Below are 20,134 nucleotides of genomic sequence, written 5' to 3' on the forward strand. Positions count from 1 at the left end.
TTTTAAATCACAGAAATTTTATTTTCAAAAGAATTCCACATCCTCAGGTAAAGAGTTGGAAAAGAAAAAGAACCTGGTTGGATGAGGCCAGGGGGCTTTAGTAATACAGCTTCTGCAGAGGGGGCAGTGCTGGCAGGTTATAATACAGAATGATCAGAAAAGCCACTACAGCACTGGGGAGAACGACAGAGCTGCTTTCGTCAAAAATCCAGAGCAATAGCACATCTATAGCGCTTTGGCCAGCAGACAGTTTGACAAAAAAATTAAAAATAAAAATGGATAAACCATGGCACCCAAAAAGCATTAAAAAAACACAAATCTAGTTGAGGAAGGGGCAGTAGAAGAGCAGCCATCTTGTGAGAAAAGCTGGTACCTCGTCGATGGGGAATTCAAGAGACATCTGAAACAGAGGGATGAATAATGGATGAAAACAGCATGAAGACAGAAATGAGATGACAAGATAATGCATTAGAACTCTGAACAGAGAAATCTATTTTATGTGGCTGTAGGGATTGCTTTGTTTACTCTTCAGAAGCAAAATTGTGTATGGGTAGAATGTGAAGACTGAAACTCCTGATACTTACAACTAGCAGGCCTTGCGCCGTATCTTCGCATGATCTGGTCTTGTGTGAATTTCACAAAAGATTCGTATTGTTCTGTAACAGAAGATCAAAATGGCTGTTGGATTAGTACAAAACTGTGAAGGTCCTTTCTACATGTGATGCAAAAAAAAAGAATACTTGGTGCTTCAGCCTTCACTAAACATCACCTAAACGGTTGATCATTCCAGTCAGAGCAGATTTATATTCTATAAATATTAGCAGTCTTGGCTAGTAGTGTCTAGTCTATAAATTCCTATTTGCCAAGAGCAGCCCTTAATTAAACAAAAACAAAATCAGCAGGACATTAGATAAAGGCATTAAATGTGTTCTGGGGGAGCAGCCAATAGGCCTCTCCTATTGCACACAGGGTGCCATAACATTTAAGATTTTTCTTAAGACAGAAGGAACCAACTAAAGCCATTTTCACACTATCGTGTTGACCCGAACCACTCCGCTAGCTGACATTTTTAGCATGGATCCAGCATCTACAGTTGATGCGTAACCATACCAGCTCAGCTTGTTTCGGCTCGGTTTGGCTAAGTAATGTGAAAAGCCCTTTTGACTGAGGTTTAAGGATGGTGATATGCAATGTGCTGTCTGTACCTGCAAGTTTTGTGTTGAGGATCTGTTCATACTCCTCCCGGATCTTCTCCTCATGGTCTTTGAGCAAGCGCTCGCACAGGTAGCTCACCTGCCTCAGTGTGAACGACGGCTGGTCCTTCCTCGAGGCACCTGGGACACAGTGAGATTTTAAATAGGCTGACATTGCCCAGGTCAGAGTTCAATGTCCTCTCTAGGAATAGATGGCAAGCAAGAAATTGTTGAAGGCGACAAACGCCTGTGCAACTCAGCAGCAGCCTAGAGCACTGGTTCCCAACCGGTGTGCTGCGTGCCTTGAACTCAGGTGTTCAGCCATGGGTGGGCATAGGTCCACCTACTGGGGAGCCAGGACCTGCCAATCAGATTGAGTTTCTACCCACAAGAGGGCTTTATTAGACAGAAATACTCCCCAGTTTCAGCTTTCCAGGTGGCTGGTCTCAAACATGAAAATGTCACCTGGTTGCATCTGTATCTTGTTTTAAGTCTAGTGCGCTCAGGCTGTTACATTTGTGTCACTTGAGGGGCACGCGTCATGTATCATTTGACTTAGTCTGTGAAAACCATTAGCTCAGGCAAGTCTGATTAGGCTTTTATTTGTATATACACATGGCTCTGGGTTAGCTATACCAGAGCCTCTGCTATAGAAACATGACGGTGTCCGTGGTCGCAACTTCAGCCCAAAAGAAACATCGTAAAAAAAACAAAAAAAACATACCAGAGCTTAATTTTCTTATTTCTTGCGCAGATTCTTGGGACGCTCCTAAGGGGTACAAACCATAATCTTCTAACCATAATGCTTAAGGAACTATCAAAATATTTAAAATAAACCCTATATTATTATTATAATAAAAAACATTTGTCACAGAAAATAGATGGTTTGCAGAATGAATCAGATGGGAGGTCATTACCTCTAAATAAATATGGACATTAGGTGTGCCGCAGAATTTAATATTCCATCAAGGAGGGTCACATGGCACGAACGAGGCCCCGTTGCCAAAGTCTCGTGACCTTGGAGCTGGACCCAGGGGAAGGCTGAATGATTCATACCCTGGGCTTTTAAGTGTACTTTGACCCATTTCGAATCTGACCAAAGCTTTCATAAGCTAAATTCCAGGCAATAGTCTCCGAACTAGAAGAGAACTATAATTACTAGAACGGAGTGGCAGATAATCACATTCAAGTCGATGGTTTCCCGAGTGATGCAGAGATCTAAGGAGGAGTCACTGCAGATCCTGGTTTCGATCCCGGGCTCTATCACAACTGGCCGTGATCGGGAGTCCCATAGAACGGAGCACAATTTGCCCAGCGTCGTTCAAGTTAGGGGAGGGTTTACCCGGGGTAGGCAGTCAGCGTAAATAAGAATTTGTTCTTAACCGACTTACCTAGTTAAAAGTTAATAAAAAAACTAAATTAGTGAATTGTCTATGTGTTTGGAGACATCAAAAAGAAGAGGGCACCGACTTGAGCCAATGGTATCTATAAAAACGTATACCGACTCCAAGCATCATTATGTAACGTCTGTGGCTGAAATTTTTGGGGTTTGGATTACCGCTGCGTGCTCACACTGAACACCATATGAGTGGTGATGGGGTTTGGCAGGGGACTCAGTTGTTTCTCCACCCCCCTCCTCCCTCTCGCAGGGTCTCACCTGGCGGGGAGCTGGGGGCGGTGAGGGCGGAACTGGGGGCATCGGTGGAGCTACAGGCAGCCTCACTCTGGTTGAAGGCCCCCTCCAGCTGCCGTCGCCTCTGGTAACGGCTGTACTCCTGACGGATGTTCTGGAAGATCTGCTCTGTAGAGGGGACAGAACACAGGGGACACAGTCATAAACAGGGCTGTGAACAACCAGCACTCAGGACAAATAATGCCGGGACCACCAATATGAAAATGGTGCCCGTCTAGTTGATTTTAGAAGACAAGCCACAGCCTGCCTTGAAAGCACAAACATAAGAGGTGACCGGTTTATTTTAGATGGTCTTTGATCATAGCAAACCAGCCATGTCAGAAAGCTAGAAACATTCATCTTCTGAGAATGCCAATGTGTTCCAAAAATGCATGTTGTTGATCACTACAAGCTACAATCATGCTATAGGCCTAGTAGGCGTAGTGTTCAATGAGAGCAGAATGTTTTCCCTCAAGCCTAAATGAAGGCCCACAGCTATGCACACATCCTGTGTGAGCTGCAGCGTTCAGCTGATGTGGTTTTCAAAACAAAACGCACAAACAGGAAGGAGCGCTTTAAAGCTGGGTGAGACTAACATCAGTGACAAACACACCAGCTGTGTCAACCCCCACAGCACACTTCCTCAAAAAGAATCCACCCCTTCTGAGATCCCGTGACTGGCAAGGGGCAATCGGAGTCAGTTTCAGTTTCACTTCTTCCTTCAAATCTTTCAGGAATTGTGACGAATCCATAGCGGACTAGGAGACAGTCAGGCTTAACAGGTCTTCATATGTCTGAGAGGCTAAATAAGCAAAGACAAAAATAATAGACCGCTTATCTTGTACCAGCATGTCCGGCAATAACACAGCAAGAAAACTACTCTAATATTTGACGCACAGGTCTACTTGGCAGTGGTGCTAAAGCTGGAGACCTTTGTTGACAAGCAGGAGCAACAAGCACAAAGCAGAGTGATTCATTTAAATAGATCTTGGTGACATCTGACTGCAATAGAGGGCAGGAAGGAGCATGAAACAGGGCACCGGCCTGCCATGCTACAGCCTCCTTTCCAGAGAAACTGGGTTGGGTTTCATCCTCCAAGGTCTTTGATCACTGCATAGCTGGGCCTCAGTCAGGCTACATCCCTATGGCACCCTATTCTCCATGTAGGGTTCTGATCAAAAGGTTCTGGTCAAAAAGGTAGGGCACTACGCTATGAAGGGATTAGAGTGCCATTTGGGATGAGGTAATCTAACATAGCAGGCGTAAAGGAAAAACACCACAGTGGAGTTCCCACATCCAGTTTTCAGCAGAAAAGGTAGCTAGGTTGAATTAGCATTAGCCCTGAAAACCAGATGTTGGCAACGCTAAGTCTAGGGACGAGCCTAGAGATCTGGACAGAGCTAGGCCCTACATGTGCTCAAGCAGTGGTGGAACCCACTCTTTTTAGCCTAAGCGGTGAGACTACAACTAAAGCCTTGACTTAACTTCAGGGCCAATTCCAGTATTCAGCAAACAACCCTGGAGGAAGTAGGTAGCCCCTAATCAGTGAAGACTTTTCTTGGCTAGAGTCCATATCCCACTGGAAACCATTTCAAATCAGATCCACTAAGATCTGGCACCTCACTTGCATAGGGTTTTGACTAGGCTAAGAACATTAGCCAACATACAAGACAAAACTAAACCCTATCAACCTGGTGCTAAACTGAAATTTCACAGATTGGGTGTAAAGTTCAAAGATATATTAGGAACGAAAACAAGAAAAAACATGTTTATGCTATGCCGTTCCCCTGACCAGTGTTGATAGCCAGAGTGTGACGTAACATCCTTATTCCACCTCAAAGGGCGAAGGGCCCATCTAGGGAGGCCTGCCTCACTTATCTTGGGTTGAGAGAGCAGCAGTCATATCAAGTTAAGAGCAAACATGCATGTCTCTGTGAGCTGTTCTGAGGGAGAAGCAAGCCAGCATTCTCAATTCATATTTCTTCACCTCCTCAAAATGCATTGTAAGCAGTAGTCTGAGGGGAGAGACATATTGAATATTTGCATCCAATGCGCTCTGAGGCAAGGAGAGAGCGGAATCTAGGCAAGACAAACTGTAAACCATCTTTTCTCAGATGCCATTTCGAGAGGGAGGTAGCTAGACATGTGACTGGCCGGCCATGTATTATCAAGCTGGAGGCTTCAAATTTGCAGAGTACACAACCACAAGAAGAGCAGGACAGGAGCAGCAAGGGAGTTGATGAGCTGAAGCCTTCCTGTGTTAACAATGCAGCGAGAATCTGACAAGCAGTGTTTATTTAGCCACTGCTAAACGTTAACTTAATAAAAGCTGTACTTACCCCAGAGACAGGAGTATATGAAAGGGGCTTGCTTCCCCTTTGAACAGTTGTTTGGAGGCATGACAAAAATGTTTCACAATGCTGCATGAACGTACTCGTTGAAAGGCCACTGTGTGAGATAGTCTGCCAATGCTACCCCAAATAGATTGGTGCAATGATCTATTAGCTTGAGCATCACGTTGTTTATCTAAATAGCTTACCTACAATGAGGCTTAAGCCCAAGTCATAAATCACTCCTTAAAATGAAGTTGTCAAAAGGTTTGGTTCTTTATGTCTGTGCCATGACCGCAAAAGTCACCGGCATCTCAATTCCTGTAGGCTACATTTTGAAACACTCCATTTGATTTAGGGGTGAAAGTAGATTTAATTTCATCCCGGTACGGGACCTCCTATGTGTGCATTAAGTAAAATAATTGAATTAATAGGGAAAATGTAATTCTAATCGGATCTCTGTGGGCCTCGTCGTAAAAGATTTATCATTTAAGTTTTGAAATGCATTACCTATAATGTAGCATAAACAAGTCATGATATTTGCATCTGATTGTCAAACAAACCACTTTTTAAAAAAAGGGCTCCTTTACTAAGCTATAAGGGTTGCAAAGGGTTATAAACGTTCCGGTAAATTTCCATGGGAAGTTAGGCCCGGGAATTTGAAATAAATTCCTTTAAAAAAAGTTAGCTGGAAGAGATTTGTTCTGCGCTCAGCATACACCCCTCCAACCAGACATGCTTTGTCTACTCATTTGCTGGATGCAGAGGTCAAGTGAAGGTCAAGCAAATCATTGAGAAAGCAGACTATTGCAATCTGATGGCTGGTCAAATGTTCATAGGCAAGGAATAATTAACTACATCTCCACCCCTCAACTAGTATTCTACATGAGCACAGACAAGGTACAGACACACCGGTCTCTACATTGCAGATGAGCTGAAGGCAGTCAATGACCTTGGACCACAGAAGGTATTTGCACTGGTGACAACAATGCTGCGAACGTGAAGGCTGCTTGGTCTACCCTGACATCACAGCCATTGGCTGTAATGCTCATGCATTGAATCTGCTCCTCAAGGATATTACGGCACTAAAAACAATGGATACACTCTACAATAGAACCAAGGAAATGGTTAGGTATGTGAAGGGTCATCAAGTTATAGCAGCAATCTACCTCACAAAGCACAAAGTGAGAAGAATAAGAGCACCACATTGAAGCTGCTCAGCAACACCCATTGGGGTGGTGTTGTCATGTTTGACAGTCTCCTTGAGGGGAAGAAGTCTCTCCAAGAAATTGTCATATCACAGTCTGCCAATATGGACAGCCCCATCAAGAGGATCCTCCTGGATGATGTATTTTGGGAGAGAGTGGGGTAAGCAGCCTGAAACCTATAGCAGTAGCCATTGCACAGATTGAGGGAGACAATGCCATCCTTTCTGATGTTCAGACTCTGCTTGCAGATGGAAGAGAAGAATTCCGTACTGCTTTCACTGCTGCTCTAAGCAGAGGAAACTGCAGTTCTGAAATACATCAAAAGGCGTGAAGACTAGGATTCTGCCTGAATCCCATACACGCAGCAGCGTATGTTGGACCCAAGTATGCTGGCAAGAGCATCCTGCCTGGTGCAGAGATCAACAAGGCCTATGGTGTCATCACTAGTGTCTCACCACCTTGGCCTGGATAAGGGCAAGGTTCTTGGCAGTCTAGCAAAATACACTTCCAAGCAAGGGCTTTGGGGTGGAGATGCGATATGGCAGTCGTGCCAACATATCTCATCAACTTTGTGGATCGGAGGCTCTTTCCCAGGTTGCCATTAGCCGCCTCAGAGCGCTGTCCTTGTTTGAACACACACCAAAGCACTCAACAGGCTGACCAATACAAGGGTTGAAAAATTGGTGGCCATACAGGCAAATTTGAGGCTTTTTAAGCCTGACAACAAGCCATTCTCAACAAGGTTGGAAAGTGACAGTGAAGATAAGGCTTCAGAGTCTGATGTTCAAGAGGTGGACATTGAGGAGGTCCAGGGAGAAGACATGGAAGCCTGAGAGGAAGACGGTCTAGAAACACAAGCTTTGGTTATCATTTCACAGATGTTTCTCAAATGTATGTTGAAAACATTTTTGGGAAATGCGATGGGTCATTCAATATTCCCTTTTTGTTTTTCAGGGAAATCATCCCATGTGAAGAGTCAACAACTTAATTAAAGTTCAATTCGTAACTAAATAGTTTTTTTCACGATTGGAAGGATTTAATAATTTGCAATTATGTCTACTTATAAGGTAAAATGTTTGTCTCCATATATGGTAAATATATCCAATGCAAAAATCACATTTAAAATGGTAATAATTTGCATATATTTCTTTAATTCTCATGGAAAGTTTCCATCTTTGAATATTCCCCAAAATGTGCAACCCACACACATTCATCTACTTGCAATATATTTCCAGCATCCAAAAACTGTTGAAAGGAAATAGACACCAGTTAGACAATACACCACCAAGTGTAATGACATTTTGTCGATTGTCATTAGGCCAGAATTCATGCATCCACTGCTGTCCACACACATCGGCCATTCATCTCTGCCTTGGCAAAATGTCAGTATTCTCATCGAACCACATTGCATTTTTGGAGCAAAAGCTATACCACCCATTTTCAAGTCCATTTGCTAATTTTTCGTGCCTGTGACAGTTGGCTAATGACAAATAAGGGTGTAAAAAGCCTAGTTTATTACATTTTGTTTCAATTATTGTGATATGCTGATGTTACACCAGTATGGCGTACCTCCGCTATTTATTTGGCTGGGACACCATACTGGACCGATTTACTTTCACCCCTGATTTGATCAAACGCATTAAGTTGACAAGAGACATCCTTTTCCGAACCAGGGTATATCTGCACCTGGGTGTGCTGTGCTGAATGATCTCAGAGCTCCAGGGTAACCTTTTGAGTGACAAGTGAACTCCCTCCCCTACCGCCAGTCACCGCCAACCACCAGAATACCGATCTTGGGGTGTTGCCTAGCAACAATGACCCTGCCACAGCCAGGCCAAAGCAATCAATCACAGACTTCCGGCGAGAGGGAAAAGCCTCAGCTAAAAAGCTCAGGGAGAGAACAAACAAAAAAAGTGTACAAGGCAAGAGATAGGCCAGATAAGTTGTATGTGGGGACGACGGGTGGCGGTGAAGAGGAAAAACAGGCCGTCTGACTCATTTCATCCTCCATTACTGAAGTATAGAGGGGGGACTTACGGACTCCAAAGCCGCCAGGAAGAAGGCCGTATTGTGAGTCAGGCCAAGTTGATGTAGCAAAGACCCTCTTAAAGTATAGACATAATTGGTAGAGCATGACTATGGGTGGCAACTGGCCACATTATACCAACTGAAGTTAAGGTATAATGAATTGAAGGAAAATTCTGCCGAGAAGTACTAGGCTAACGCTGTGTTGAACATTAGCACAAAAGTAGGTCAGGTTGCAGTATTCTTCAAAAACAAAGCAGATTAATTTATTGCCCATTAAGGTAAGAACCTGGAAGGTAATCTTAACATTCTGCACGTAGATCCAAATCAACTAAGTTACCCACTTAGAAAGAGTTGTGTGTTCTCAGAAGTACGGCAACTAAATCAGTCCCCTCCATTCCAAAAACACAGAATCTTAGGAGTTGATTCCAAATTTTGACACTGAGAAATGGGAGTTGACTTACTGGACGGGGACAATAGTCATCCATCTATGGAGAAACCAATTCAATTATACGCTTTAGAATATACAAATCTGGTTCTCATAAAAATGGTTTGATCTTTCCTCTATACAAAAATAACATATTTTGAGTTCAGTGACAAACCATACAAGTTACTGGCCAGACATCTTTGAAATACAGAATAACAATGATTCAAAGTTAAGTGTAACTAGGGAAATTACGCTCTTCTCCCAAGGACATCAATGACAGATTCCCATCTAAAGCCGATATTAACCCTTTTATCATGCACAACTTTTTGGAAGACTTAATCTCCCTGCCCCGAACCAGGAAGATTCTAACTTCCAGAATAAGGAAATCTGAGAAACAATTAAATATCTAAAGAGTGATAAGATCCCGGGCCCAGATGGATTCTATAAAACATTCAACATTCTCTGCCTACCTGCACAAACTGATTGTTCAGGCCAAAGACGGAGCTCTCCCACCTACTTTGAATTAGGCAGTTGTTACAGTTATACATGAAAGGGAAAGCTCTGGAAGTAGGGTCATACAGTCCAATACAGACCAGAAGATCTTTGCAAAAACTCTGTCTAAAATGCTTAGCACTTTAGTGGGCAAATTGGTCCAGTCGGACCAGACCGGCATTATGCCAACAGAAACTCATTCCTCAATCTCAGGCGCCTCTTCAACATGGTATTTCTCAGGTTACCCAACGATGACCTTGCCGTTAAATCTCGATGCTGACAAAGCCTTAGACCAAGTTAGAGTGGATCTACAGAAACGTAATATTGAAGACGGGTTCATAAAATGGGTCCAGCATCTAGTGGGGCAAAAAAGTATTTAGTCAGCCACCAACTGTGCAAGTTCTCCCACTTAAAAAGATCAGGCCGGTAATTTTCATCATAGGTACACTTCAACTATGACAGACAAAATGAGGGGGAAAAAAATCCAGAAAAATCACATTGTAGGATTTTTTCATGAATTTATTTGCAAATTATGGTGGAAAATAAGTATTTGATCACCTACAAACAAGGAAGATTTCTGGCTCTCACAGACCTGTAACTTCATCTTTAGGAGGCTCCTCGGTCCTCCACTCGTTACCTGTATTAAATGGCACCAGTCCACAACCTCAAACAGTCACACTCCAAACTCCACTATGGCCAAGACCAAAGAGCTGTCAAAGGACACCAGAAACAAAATTGTAGACCTGCACCAGGCTGGGAAGACAATCTGCAATAGATAAGCAGCTTGGTTTGAAGAAATCAACTGTGGGAGCAATTATTAGGAAATGGAAGACATACAAGACCACTGATAATCTCCCTCGATCTGGGGCACCACGCAAGATCTCACCCCGTGGTGTCAAAATGATCAAGAACGGTGAGCAAAAATCCCAGAACCACACTGGGGGACCTAGTGAATGACCTGCAGAGAGCTGGGACCAAAGTAACAAAGCACACTACGCCACCAGGGAATCACATCCTGCAGTGTCAAACGTGTCCCCCTGCTTAAGCCAGTACATGTCCAGGCCCATCTGAAGTTTGCTAGAGAGCATTTGGATGATCCAGAAGAAGATTGGGAGAATGTCATATGGTCAGATGAAACCAAAATATTACTTTTTGGTAAAAACTCAACTTGTCGTGTTTGGAGGACAAAGAATGCTGAGTTGCATCCAAAGAACACCATACCTACTGTGAAGCATGGGGGTGGAAACATCATGCTTTGGGGCTGTTTTTCTGCAAAGGGACCAGGACGACTGATCCGTGTAAAGGAAAGAATGAATGGGGCCATGTATCGTAAGATTTTGAGTGAAAACCTCCTTCCATCAGCAAGGGCATTGAAGATGAAACGTAGCTGGGTCTTTCAGCATGACATGCTTTCAGCATGACAAACACACTGCCCGGGCAACGAAGGAGTGGCTTCGTAAGAAGCATTTCAAGGTCCTGGAGTGGCGTAGCCAGTCTCCAGATCTCAACCCCATAGAAAATCTTTGGAGGGAGTTGAAAGTCCGTGTTGCCCAGCAACAGCCCCAAAACGTCACTGCTCTAGAGGAGATCTGCATGGAGGAATGGGCCAAAATACCAGCAACAGTGTGAGAAAACCTTGTGAAGACTTACAGAAAACATTTGACCTCTGTCATTGCCAACAAAGGGTATATAAAAAAAGTATTGAGATAAACTTTTGTTATTGACCAAATACTTATTTTCCACCATAATTTGCAAATAAATTAAGAAAAAAATCCTACAGTGGTTTTCTGGATTTTTCCCCCCTCATTTTGTCTGTCATAGTTGAAGTGTACTACCTATGATGAAAATTACCAGCCTCTCATCTTTTTAAGTGGGAGAACTTGCAAAGTTGGTGGCTGACTAAATACTTTTGCCCCACTGTATATACCCATGTGCAGGAATACCCACTAACCAATCAGTCGCCCCAATTTAACCTTTAGAGGAACAAGGCAGGGTTGTGCGCTGAAAATATTTCCTATCTAGGAATTGTAGTTACCAAAACACACTATTTGAAGATAAATCCCCCCCCCTCTGATGAAAAAACTCAAGGCCAACATACACATTTTAGAGAACTCCCAATTTCACTGCTCAGAAGAATGAATGCCCTCAATATGGTCTTCCTCCGGCAAATGCTTTACCCATTCCAGAACATCCCAGTATTGATATCTAAGTGGTTTCATAAATAACGAGACTCAACTATAGATCAATTATAGAAAAACATTTTTATTTTTTTAAAGAGGATAGGTAAAAAATAAAAACCTTTGTAAGTCCAAGATGGGAGGACTGGCTCTCCCAAATTGTATATTTTACTATTGGGCCGCTAACCTCCGTGCTGTTACGTTGTGGCTGCTCGCTTAGTATGGAGCCAGACGATTGCCACCCCTTCTTTATTGGTGGTGTGATCATGTCCCATCAATTTGGAGATGTCACTTTATACTAATAATCATATTATACATAGCACAGTCCATATCCGGAATCAAATTAAAACCAGTTGTGACTCTAGGGGCAGTGTTTTCATTTTTGGATAAAAAACGTTCCCGTTTTAAACAAGATATTTTGTCACGACAAAATGCTCGACTATGCATATAATTGACAGCTTTGGATATAAAACACTTGACGTTTCCAAAACTGCAAAGATATTGTCTGTGAGTGCAACAGAACTGATGTTACAGGCGAAACCCAGATAAAAATCCAATCAGGAAGTGCATTTTTTGAAACCGCTTCATGCCAGTCTCCTTATATGGCTGTGAATGGGCTACTAATGAGCTTACGCTTTCTACGTATTCCCCAAGGTGTCTACAGCATTGTGACGTCTTTTTACGCATTTATGTTGAAGGATAGCCGTAAGGGACCACATTGAGCAAGATGGCTCCTGCAGAAAATCTTGCGTAAAGTAGCCAAGTTATGCAGTGTGACTACTGATGGGTGCCCAAATTTGACGGGAAAAAAAAATCATTGGCCCTTTGGAAAGGAACCAAGATCAAGTAGCTGAGCTGAACCCAGATGAGAAAATTATTTTCCTGCATTGCATTATTCATCAGGAGGTGCTCTGTAAATGTGTTCTGAAAAATGGTAAACTTCATAAGCTCAAAATCTTTGAACCACAGGTAGTTTGTCTCACTGTTCGAAGAAAGAGTCGGGTCATGCAGATCTCTACCACACAAACGCGAAACGGCTGAGTTTGGGAAAGGTGCTTAAAAGGGTGTGGGACCTGAAGTCAGATTTCTGAGTTTCTGCAAATGTAAGAAAAATGTGGATTTCCCTCAACAGCAAGATAAATAATGGTTGGCTGATTTTGCCTTCACTGTGGACATCATGGCACTCGTGAATTAACTGAATTCCAAACTACAAGGTATTTTTGCCTTTCAGATGTACAGCCTTGTCAAAGCCTTCAGGGGAAGAATTACTCCTCCTGATGCTCCAAGTAGAAGCCAACCTTCCGACACTACTAGTCTGTTCCCTATCAGATGACCAGCGGGAGAAGTACACATCGCTGCCTCGTGCTTTGAACGGTGAGTTCATCATTGAGGATTTCAAAGTGTTGGAAAATGACATGCTGTTGGTTTCCTCTTTCACCTTCAACGTGGATAACGCTCCCACTGACCTGCAACTTGAGCTTATCGATTTTCAGTCTGACGCAGAGATTGGAGAAATATCCAAAACAATAGCACTGACGGGGTTCTATACATCTCTCAAACAAAAAACTTCCCAAAGATTAGGAGTCATGCTCAGACAATGTTTGTACTATTTGGGCCAATCTATATATGTGAACAGACATTTTCAGTGATGAAATGACAAGTCAAGGCACAGATCTCCTACCGACTCAGCAATCCTGCGCATAGCGACATTAGAAAATATACCTGACTTCACTGCTCTAGTCAATGCTCAGAGACTTCACTCCTCACACTGAGTAGTTTAAATGTAATGTTGAACTCTGTTTTTGTGCATACCCGTTCACAAGAGTTCTGTCCGTGGTGCCGAATGCAGTGTACTTTTCCCTCTGTAGTTCATCGCATGTTAAGTAAAATAAGTAGCATATCTGGGCGTGATTTATAGTAGATATATCTGCCAGTCATACACATGTATATAATGTCTCTGGCCCTCAATTGCAAAAATATATTCTAATGTGGCCCTCCATGGAAAATAATTGCCCAGGCCTGCCTTAGGAATGATATGGGTCTGCTACCTATAGTGAGGAATCCCTTCTTTGCCTCCTCTAACCTTGATAACAACTTGAGCGATGGGGAGAGCTAGGGACCAATACCATAAGGGATCTATATATACCAGAAGGGACCTTTGCCTCCTTTCATTTGCTGAGGGAAACCTATAATCTTCCCAGAAGGCTAAACCTTCCATGTTTGACAGTCGCGTCAATCTGTCCCACTTCAGGCAAACTGATCTCTCGTCTATATGACGCTTTCAAACTGTTAGCGCACCCTCCACAGATGCCATTAAGGCAAAATGGGAGGCAGAGCTAGGCACTGACATTTCTGTACCAGACTGGGAAGATACCGTGGGAGTATAACCACACACCCTAAATTAACTCCAGACATCCAAGATCTTACAGATTACACTTCCAAAAATTAGAGGTGCATAGGATATAGGGGGATGTATGATAAATGTCATGCTGTGGAAGGTACACTACTCCACTGCTTTGCGCTATGCTCTAACCTGCATGATTATTGGTGTGAAATTTTTGGGATTCTCTGAAGTTCTGGAGACTGACTGACCAGATGTACTGCTGATCATCCTGGGAGTCTGAGACCCTACACAGATTAACCAAGCCCCAACAGATTTGTCTCATTTTGGGCAAAAAACATTTTTGTAATTGTTTTGGAAAAAGGAAGAAGTTCCCTCTACCAAATTATGGCTCAGTGATTTGGCAAACACTTAGGAAAACATTATATATTTTGAGCAATGATTAACCCAAATTTGAGCAAATCTGGCAACCTCGCCACTCTTATTTGGACCAATCCGGGTTGTGAAATTGTACATGTCAATGCACTCTCACCTGTGATCTTTCCATCTACCCTGGGGCAACATGTGCTTGCCCCGTTATCCTTGCAATAGGGGGGAGGGGGGTGTCCTTGTTCAGATGTTTTATTTTACCTAGAACTCTGGGTCTTTTTATATCCGTCTGCTCTTTTATGTTTGTATAAGAATTTCACATTTGTCTTCTCTACAAACTACCTATACACCATTGTTGTGTGTTCAATAAAAAAATATTTGAGCAAAGAAATGGGAGTCGACGTGGAAAGACTCAAGGAATTCACTCTCCACCACTACATCATAGTCGCTAACTTTGTAAAAAGAAATGGCAGAGAAAGGCCAGCGACAGCAGCGAAGTACTGTATGGCAGGCAATACTTTGAAAAATTAAATGAGAAGGAAATGCACCATGAGACTCAAACAGTTGCTGGCCGCGACATTGTGAATTTGCGTGGAATTTTAAAATAAAATGTTTAAAATGCATTTTATCAGTTAACATTTCTCACATCCCTAACTAAAATCACAAGCTATTTGTGCAGCAGGGATACTGACAAGGCGGGCAAGACTAAATATGCTGTTTTCTAATTCTTGCAAAAACATTTCAGGTGAACTATATATTTATTCATTAGATGGTTCTCCCATCGATCAGGTTCCCGCATATAAATATCTGGACATTTGGATGGACAAAGACTAAAAAAGGTTAAAAAAACAAACATGGATGAGCTAGTTAAAATTCCAAGATTTAAAGCAGTCTTTTTCAATAGATCTTGGCTCTCCCTAAATAGAAAGCAGATTGTACAGTCAACTTAGATTGTACAGTCAACTTCCCTGCCAGTTCTGGACTATGGTGACACCAGATTGCAGCAGCAGACACTAAACGTAAACCTTTGGATGCCTTCTACCATAGCACCCTTCACTTTATCACAGGTGACAGTTTTAATACTCACCAATGCATCCTGAATGAAAAAGGTTGACTGGTCTTCATTAAAGTCTCGTAGATCAGTTAATAATTATACCAATCAAGTGGGCTGAAGGGGGAGGAGAACCTGTCCATGTGCCCTGGGATCGACAACAAAGGAAACCTGATTGGCTTGTGGGAGGGGGGGGGGGGGGCTGAACAGAAACTGAATTCACTGGAAAACCCACAGCGGAGCAGCTAGCTTGCAAAGAGCTACAGTGTGGCCTCTCGCAGGGTCAAGGTGAGCATAAGATCAGGTATCTGGGCCCAATGTCTGCAGACACACCAACATCTTACATTCCTTTCCCCTCTGCAGCTGCTATGCAGTATGGAATTCAGCAAGCGAGGCAGATACTGAGTAAAATGCCAGTGTGCATGAAGCTGGAGGATAGCTGGCCTGTACATACAAAAACACATTAAAGTGGCGAAAGAAAACACAGCAAATCAAGGGAGAGGCTAAGGCGATTGTGTGATAAGGGTAAACAGCCGCAAGACAAATCCATTGCACACAGGAAGGCAGACAAGACACCTCTTCCGCCATCTGCCCGTTACACAAGCTTCTTCAGCTGTTGAAACCTGCATGTGTGTGAACCTGCCAAAACCCTTTTCTGATTTTCTGCTTTTTGGGTCAAAAGTGCCATCAGCCTTAGCTTGCGATGGATAAGAGTTTTCTGGATCAAAAAAAAGGTGGCTTAGGTGGGGGATGTGGTGGGTCCGGTGGCACAGCCGAATTAGATTTTTAGAGACCCCTCTTGACAGTGTTGCATTTAAGCCATTTCTTGCAATTCCACGAAAGCTAATTTCATGGAATTCGAAAACATTTTGCAAAGGAGCGGAGAAGTTGTTTTTTCAGTTTAAACCAAATTTCCTATGATTCTACACATTCTGCTATGGAGTCGAGAGAGAATAGCTTTTTTAAAGCTAACTTCCTGCATTTTGCCATGGCTAATGCAGTTTTATTTTGCTCAAACACAATACAATGAATAAATGTACTGTTATGGAATTTTCAACCCACTGTCTAGCTTTATTTCAATGATTGTAGATATCTATCATCTTTTGAACATACTTTATATCTGGTTTCAGTTTAATTTTACACAGAAAGCGTTAATCCCCATCCAGAAAATGAATACACCCTGTTTGGACATAGGCTTCCCGAAAAGACACTTAGGCAGCCCGCCCAATGATTTCAATGGCAGATAAACCCTGGATACACAGATGTCCCCTTACAAAAGAGAAGAAAAAAATGTAGCTATGAAACAAGTCATTGAACAAACAAAACAGGCTCAGGACTAGTCTACATGTCAGTTGCACAATCTGGTTTGGTACGATGGACTAGACAGGACCAGGTCAACTGCCTTTGTTTGGCTTTGTCCAGAACTGCGTCGCCAGTCACAGTTCCCCTTTCACGTCCACTATCATAACCTATGTGGGAACCCACAGTTCAGGCCAAGCACAAATATCTCAAGGACAGATGACAAATTCAAAGCTACTCCCTAATATCCGCTCACCTTTTTTGATATCATTGTCATTTTGGAGTAACATCGTTAGAGAACAAAAGTGCTTGGGGAATGTAAGGTATTCACTCTGAGGGCATTCAATTAGATACAGTAGAGGAGAGCGCAAACCCCCTTCAAAGGTCGATGGGCGCCATGAAGAAAACTAAAACCAGACCAAAGGTGGGACGCTGGGAGCCATGGGAATTCAGTGTCACAGAATATTCTGAGGACAGGAATTTTAGACAAATACAGGGATGCAAACCGGTGAGGTCCCAGAAAGGGGATTTCAGAGTGGGGTTGTGACAATAACAACATTGTACTAATGATGTGATACCGGTCCAAGTATCACAATACCAAGTAGTATCATGATACCACAGGGTTTGTGCCCCTCCGCCATCACGATACTAAGTAGTATCATGATAACATTTGGTTCGCGAACCTCCAGGATGCCTGTTCCAGTTCTATACATTCGGCACATGTGATGCACAAAAACCTGTCCCTGACATTCACATCTCTACTCAATCCAACACATCGAATGCTATTTATCCCTTTTTCCCCTGTGCCTCCCAAATTTCTATATAGCCACGGTATGTTGTTAGCTAGCTAGCCAGGTAACATGACAATACAAGACAGTTTGTCGCAGGATAAGGTAACTTCGGTAATATGGGTCATAACTTCAGCGGTTTTCAGTGACGTAAAGGCACAAGCATGACGGTCACTGTGGTCCGCTTTTCCTCTATGGCAGTGACACTGAGGCTGCGTGGGAGCGAAGCCTAGTCAGACTGGCCTGCATGTCAAGGGCAAAATGAAAAGATGTGATGCGAGCTGCACCAATATTAAACAAATGTAACAGAAAATAAAGCACTGCCTGCACACCCCAGCTAAATAACAGATGAAGAAAAGCAGCTGAGTAGACTAATGGCTGGGTCGGGGATGCGGCTGGCTGCTCACAGCTGCCACACGTGATATTGGATGAAAGACTCATTCTGATATGACATATCTGGCATCACTCTAAACTCTGATATTCTAGTTATAGGACACTTCGAGATGCATTCTGTGCACAGACATTAAGAGATAAACAGATCTTCCCCCGGTGTGATCACTACTTTATACCTCTTATAGCAAAATGGGTCTGAGTCTGTAAACTTGGTCAAACCCAACCTTACAGATCTACACGATTCACATTGATGTCAAAATAGGTCATCTATCCGGAGGAGAAATAAAAACACCTGTTTAGGAGAGTTGCTGGCTAGCGGAGTAGAAAAGGAGAGCTGCACACTGGGAGCTCAGACGCCATGACTATAACCAACATTTCAACAGACAAGCTGTCTTCATCAGGGTATAATGACAAATGTCAAAATTGTTAATACATTTACATTCCTGTAAATAGGTAAAAAGGTGCAACCACTAACTGCCTTGGTTAGGTGCTGAAGGAAAAGCAGTCAATTTAGAAAATAAATTATTTAAAAACAGATCGGCCAGACAAAGACAAACCAGGAGGGGGGTTAACCAGTTCAACAGCGGAGGCATTCACATCAAGACACAGGCCTGGGTAATGATAAGGGTGGGAGAGCCTCAAAAACAAAATGACCAGGAGTGCCCAGCCCATACAAACTCTGGCCCATCATACACCTTTAGTTGGGGCGACAGGGTAGCCTAGTGGTTAGAGCACTGGACTAGTAACCGGAAGGTTGCAAGTTCAAACCCCCGAGCTGTCGTTCTGCCCCTGAACAGGTAGTTAACCCACTGTTCCTAGGCCGTCATTGAAAATAAGAATTTGTTCTTAACTGACTTGCCTAGTTAAATAAAGGTAAAAATTCGATTTGAGTCATTGAAATGATGTGACAGGAGCTGCCAGTCCATTGAACTGCAGCAGGGTGCAGGGTTTGAATTTAAAAGGATTTACTGTGGTGGTGCACCAAACTAAAAAAAAAGATCTGCATGAAATTAACAAGGGGTTCAAAAAAGAGAAAGATCAGCCCCCACCCAACATTGTAATCCTCCAGTTAAAATATTATACACAAATCTTTAAGAAATAACATCAAATTGTGCCAAGTGGGAGCAGGATTTTAATTATGGTTTGGACAGCTGTGAAGATTAGATGCTGTCAAATAGCTCGCCTCTACTCCGGTGACGGCAAATTCAATGAGCTTTGTTGGATTGCAGTCGAGATATCCAGGTAATTATCTTGCAAACCCTGCAGTCCCCCACACTCGCTCAACTCTCACAGGGGATAGATAACATTTTCAAGCGGGTGGGAGCATAAAGCGTTAGAACAATTAACTCTCAGCCCAGGGAAAACAGAGAAGGTATAACAAATTTAAAAAACTACCCCCACACTTCTAAACAAGAAATCTTGGACGTTTCAATGCAGCGTTCTACTATATAAAAGTAAGTCTGCTCATGGAATAAAGTGGGTTAGATGTACAGCACTAAGTACCTAGCTAGGCAAACTCAACTGGTCATTGCTAACTTCGCATGTTTTAATTTAGTCACACGAGACCAATCATGGATTGTAGACCATGCAAAGAAAGCATTACGTTAGCTAGCTGGGTTAGGATTGTTATGCAGCTAGCCAGGTTAGCTATCGTCGCAAGCTGACGCCGAAACATGCATTTTTTTTTGCTTTGTGTCATAGATAACGGTGCTAGCTAGCTAACATGCCAGGCAATTAAAATAAACTAATATATTAGTCAACGGCTAACTAGTTAGCCCGCTATAATGGTATGTCAGCTATCTGACTGCGTTTAATTACCGAGCAAATGGTAGGCTAGTTACTGTAGGAACCTAACCAGCTAAGTTAACGTTAGCTAACATTAGCTTCTTATAAACCAACCCCCATTCTCGCGAAACACCCATTCCACTCCACCCTAACCCCCTCCCCCATGTCATTCCCTTGAAATACAGCTAAATCTAACTTTTGGCCATTTCTTACCTGGGGTTAGCCTGTGTTCTCCTCCCATAGTCGGGGGAGACATCGAGTGCGATGGGCAGTCAACTGGCGGACGGAGGTTGCACCTTTGAGGGGACGGGGTGCTTGGAGCCCCCGGTAGTGCATTGCACCTTCTACGCTTAGGAGACTGAGGACTTAGTAGGGCCTCAAACTCCATCGAACGCTTTAACGTAGCTCCACACGCCATGGTGCCTGAGCAAAATAGACAACAAAGATGTACAGTAGATAAATATCTTCTAAAAATGCTGTAGCCGACTTTCTCTTTCCGTTCCCCTCTATCCACAACAACGGTTTGCCGAAACAGTGAACGATCCAACTGCGGTGCCTATCCACTGAATTTCCAATACGTCACA

At 43.0% G+C, this 20,134-nt stretch overlaps 1 protein-coding gene across 2 annotated transcripts; it reads right to left on the reverse strand.

Annotated features, from left to right (window-relative positions):
• On the reverse strand, nt 1-20,131 carry LOC109902139 (akirin-1-like). Of its 2 annotated transcripts, XM_020498246.2 has the most exons (6): nt 19,764-20,121; nt 2,851-2,994; nt 1,918-1,962; nt 1,206-1,334; nt 585-656; nt 1-400 (listed from the first exon to the last, which is right to left on the reverse strand). In XM_020498246.2, the coding sequence occupies exons 1-6, from the start codon at nt 19,966-19,968 to the stop codon at nt 390-392; spliced, it is 606 nt and encodes a 201-aa protein (XP_020353835.1). In that variant the 5' UTR covers nt 19,969-20,121; the 3' UTR covers nt 1-389. The 2 variants fall into 2 exon arrangements, with proteins under 2 accessions (XP_020353835.1, XP_020353836.1); XM_020498247.2 differs by lacking the exon at nt 1,918-1,962 and having other exon boundaries at nt 19,764-20,131.
• Between the last annotated feature and the right edge of the window lie 3 nt (nt 20,132-20,134).

This window comes from Oncorhynchus kisutch, linkage group LG13 (assembly GCF_002021735.2).
Source record: "Oncorhynchus kisutch isolate 150728-3 linkage group LG13, Okis_V2, whole genome shotgun sequence".
NCBI classification, from domain to species: domain Eukaryota; kingdom Metazoa; phylum Chordata; class Actinopteri; order Salmoniformes; family Salmonidae; genus Oncorhynchus; species Oncorhynchus kisutch.

Excerpts from the sequence above, each read along its gene's own strand:
- LOC109902139 (XM_020498246.2), bottom strand. The coding sequence starts at position 19,968 with ATGGCGTGTGGAGCTACGTTAAAGCGTTCGATGGAGTTTGAGGCCCTA. Across the intron at positions 2,995-19,763 it reads AGAACACAGGCTAACCCCAG|AGCAGATCTTCCAGAACATC; the intron begins GTAAGAAATGGC and ends TCCCCTCTACAG. Across the intron at positions 657-1,205 it reads CCTCAACACAAAACTTGCAG|AACAATACGAATCTTTTGTG; the intron begins GTACAGACAGCA and ends CTTCTGTTACAG.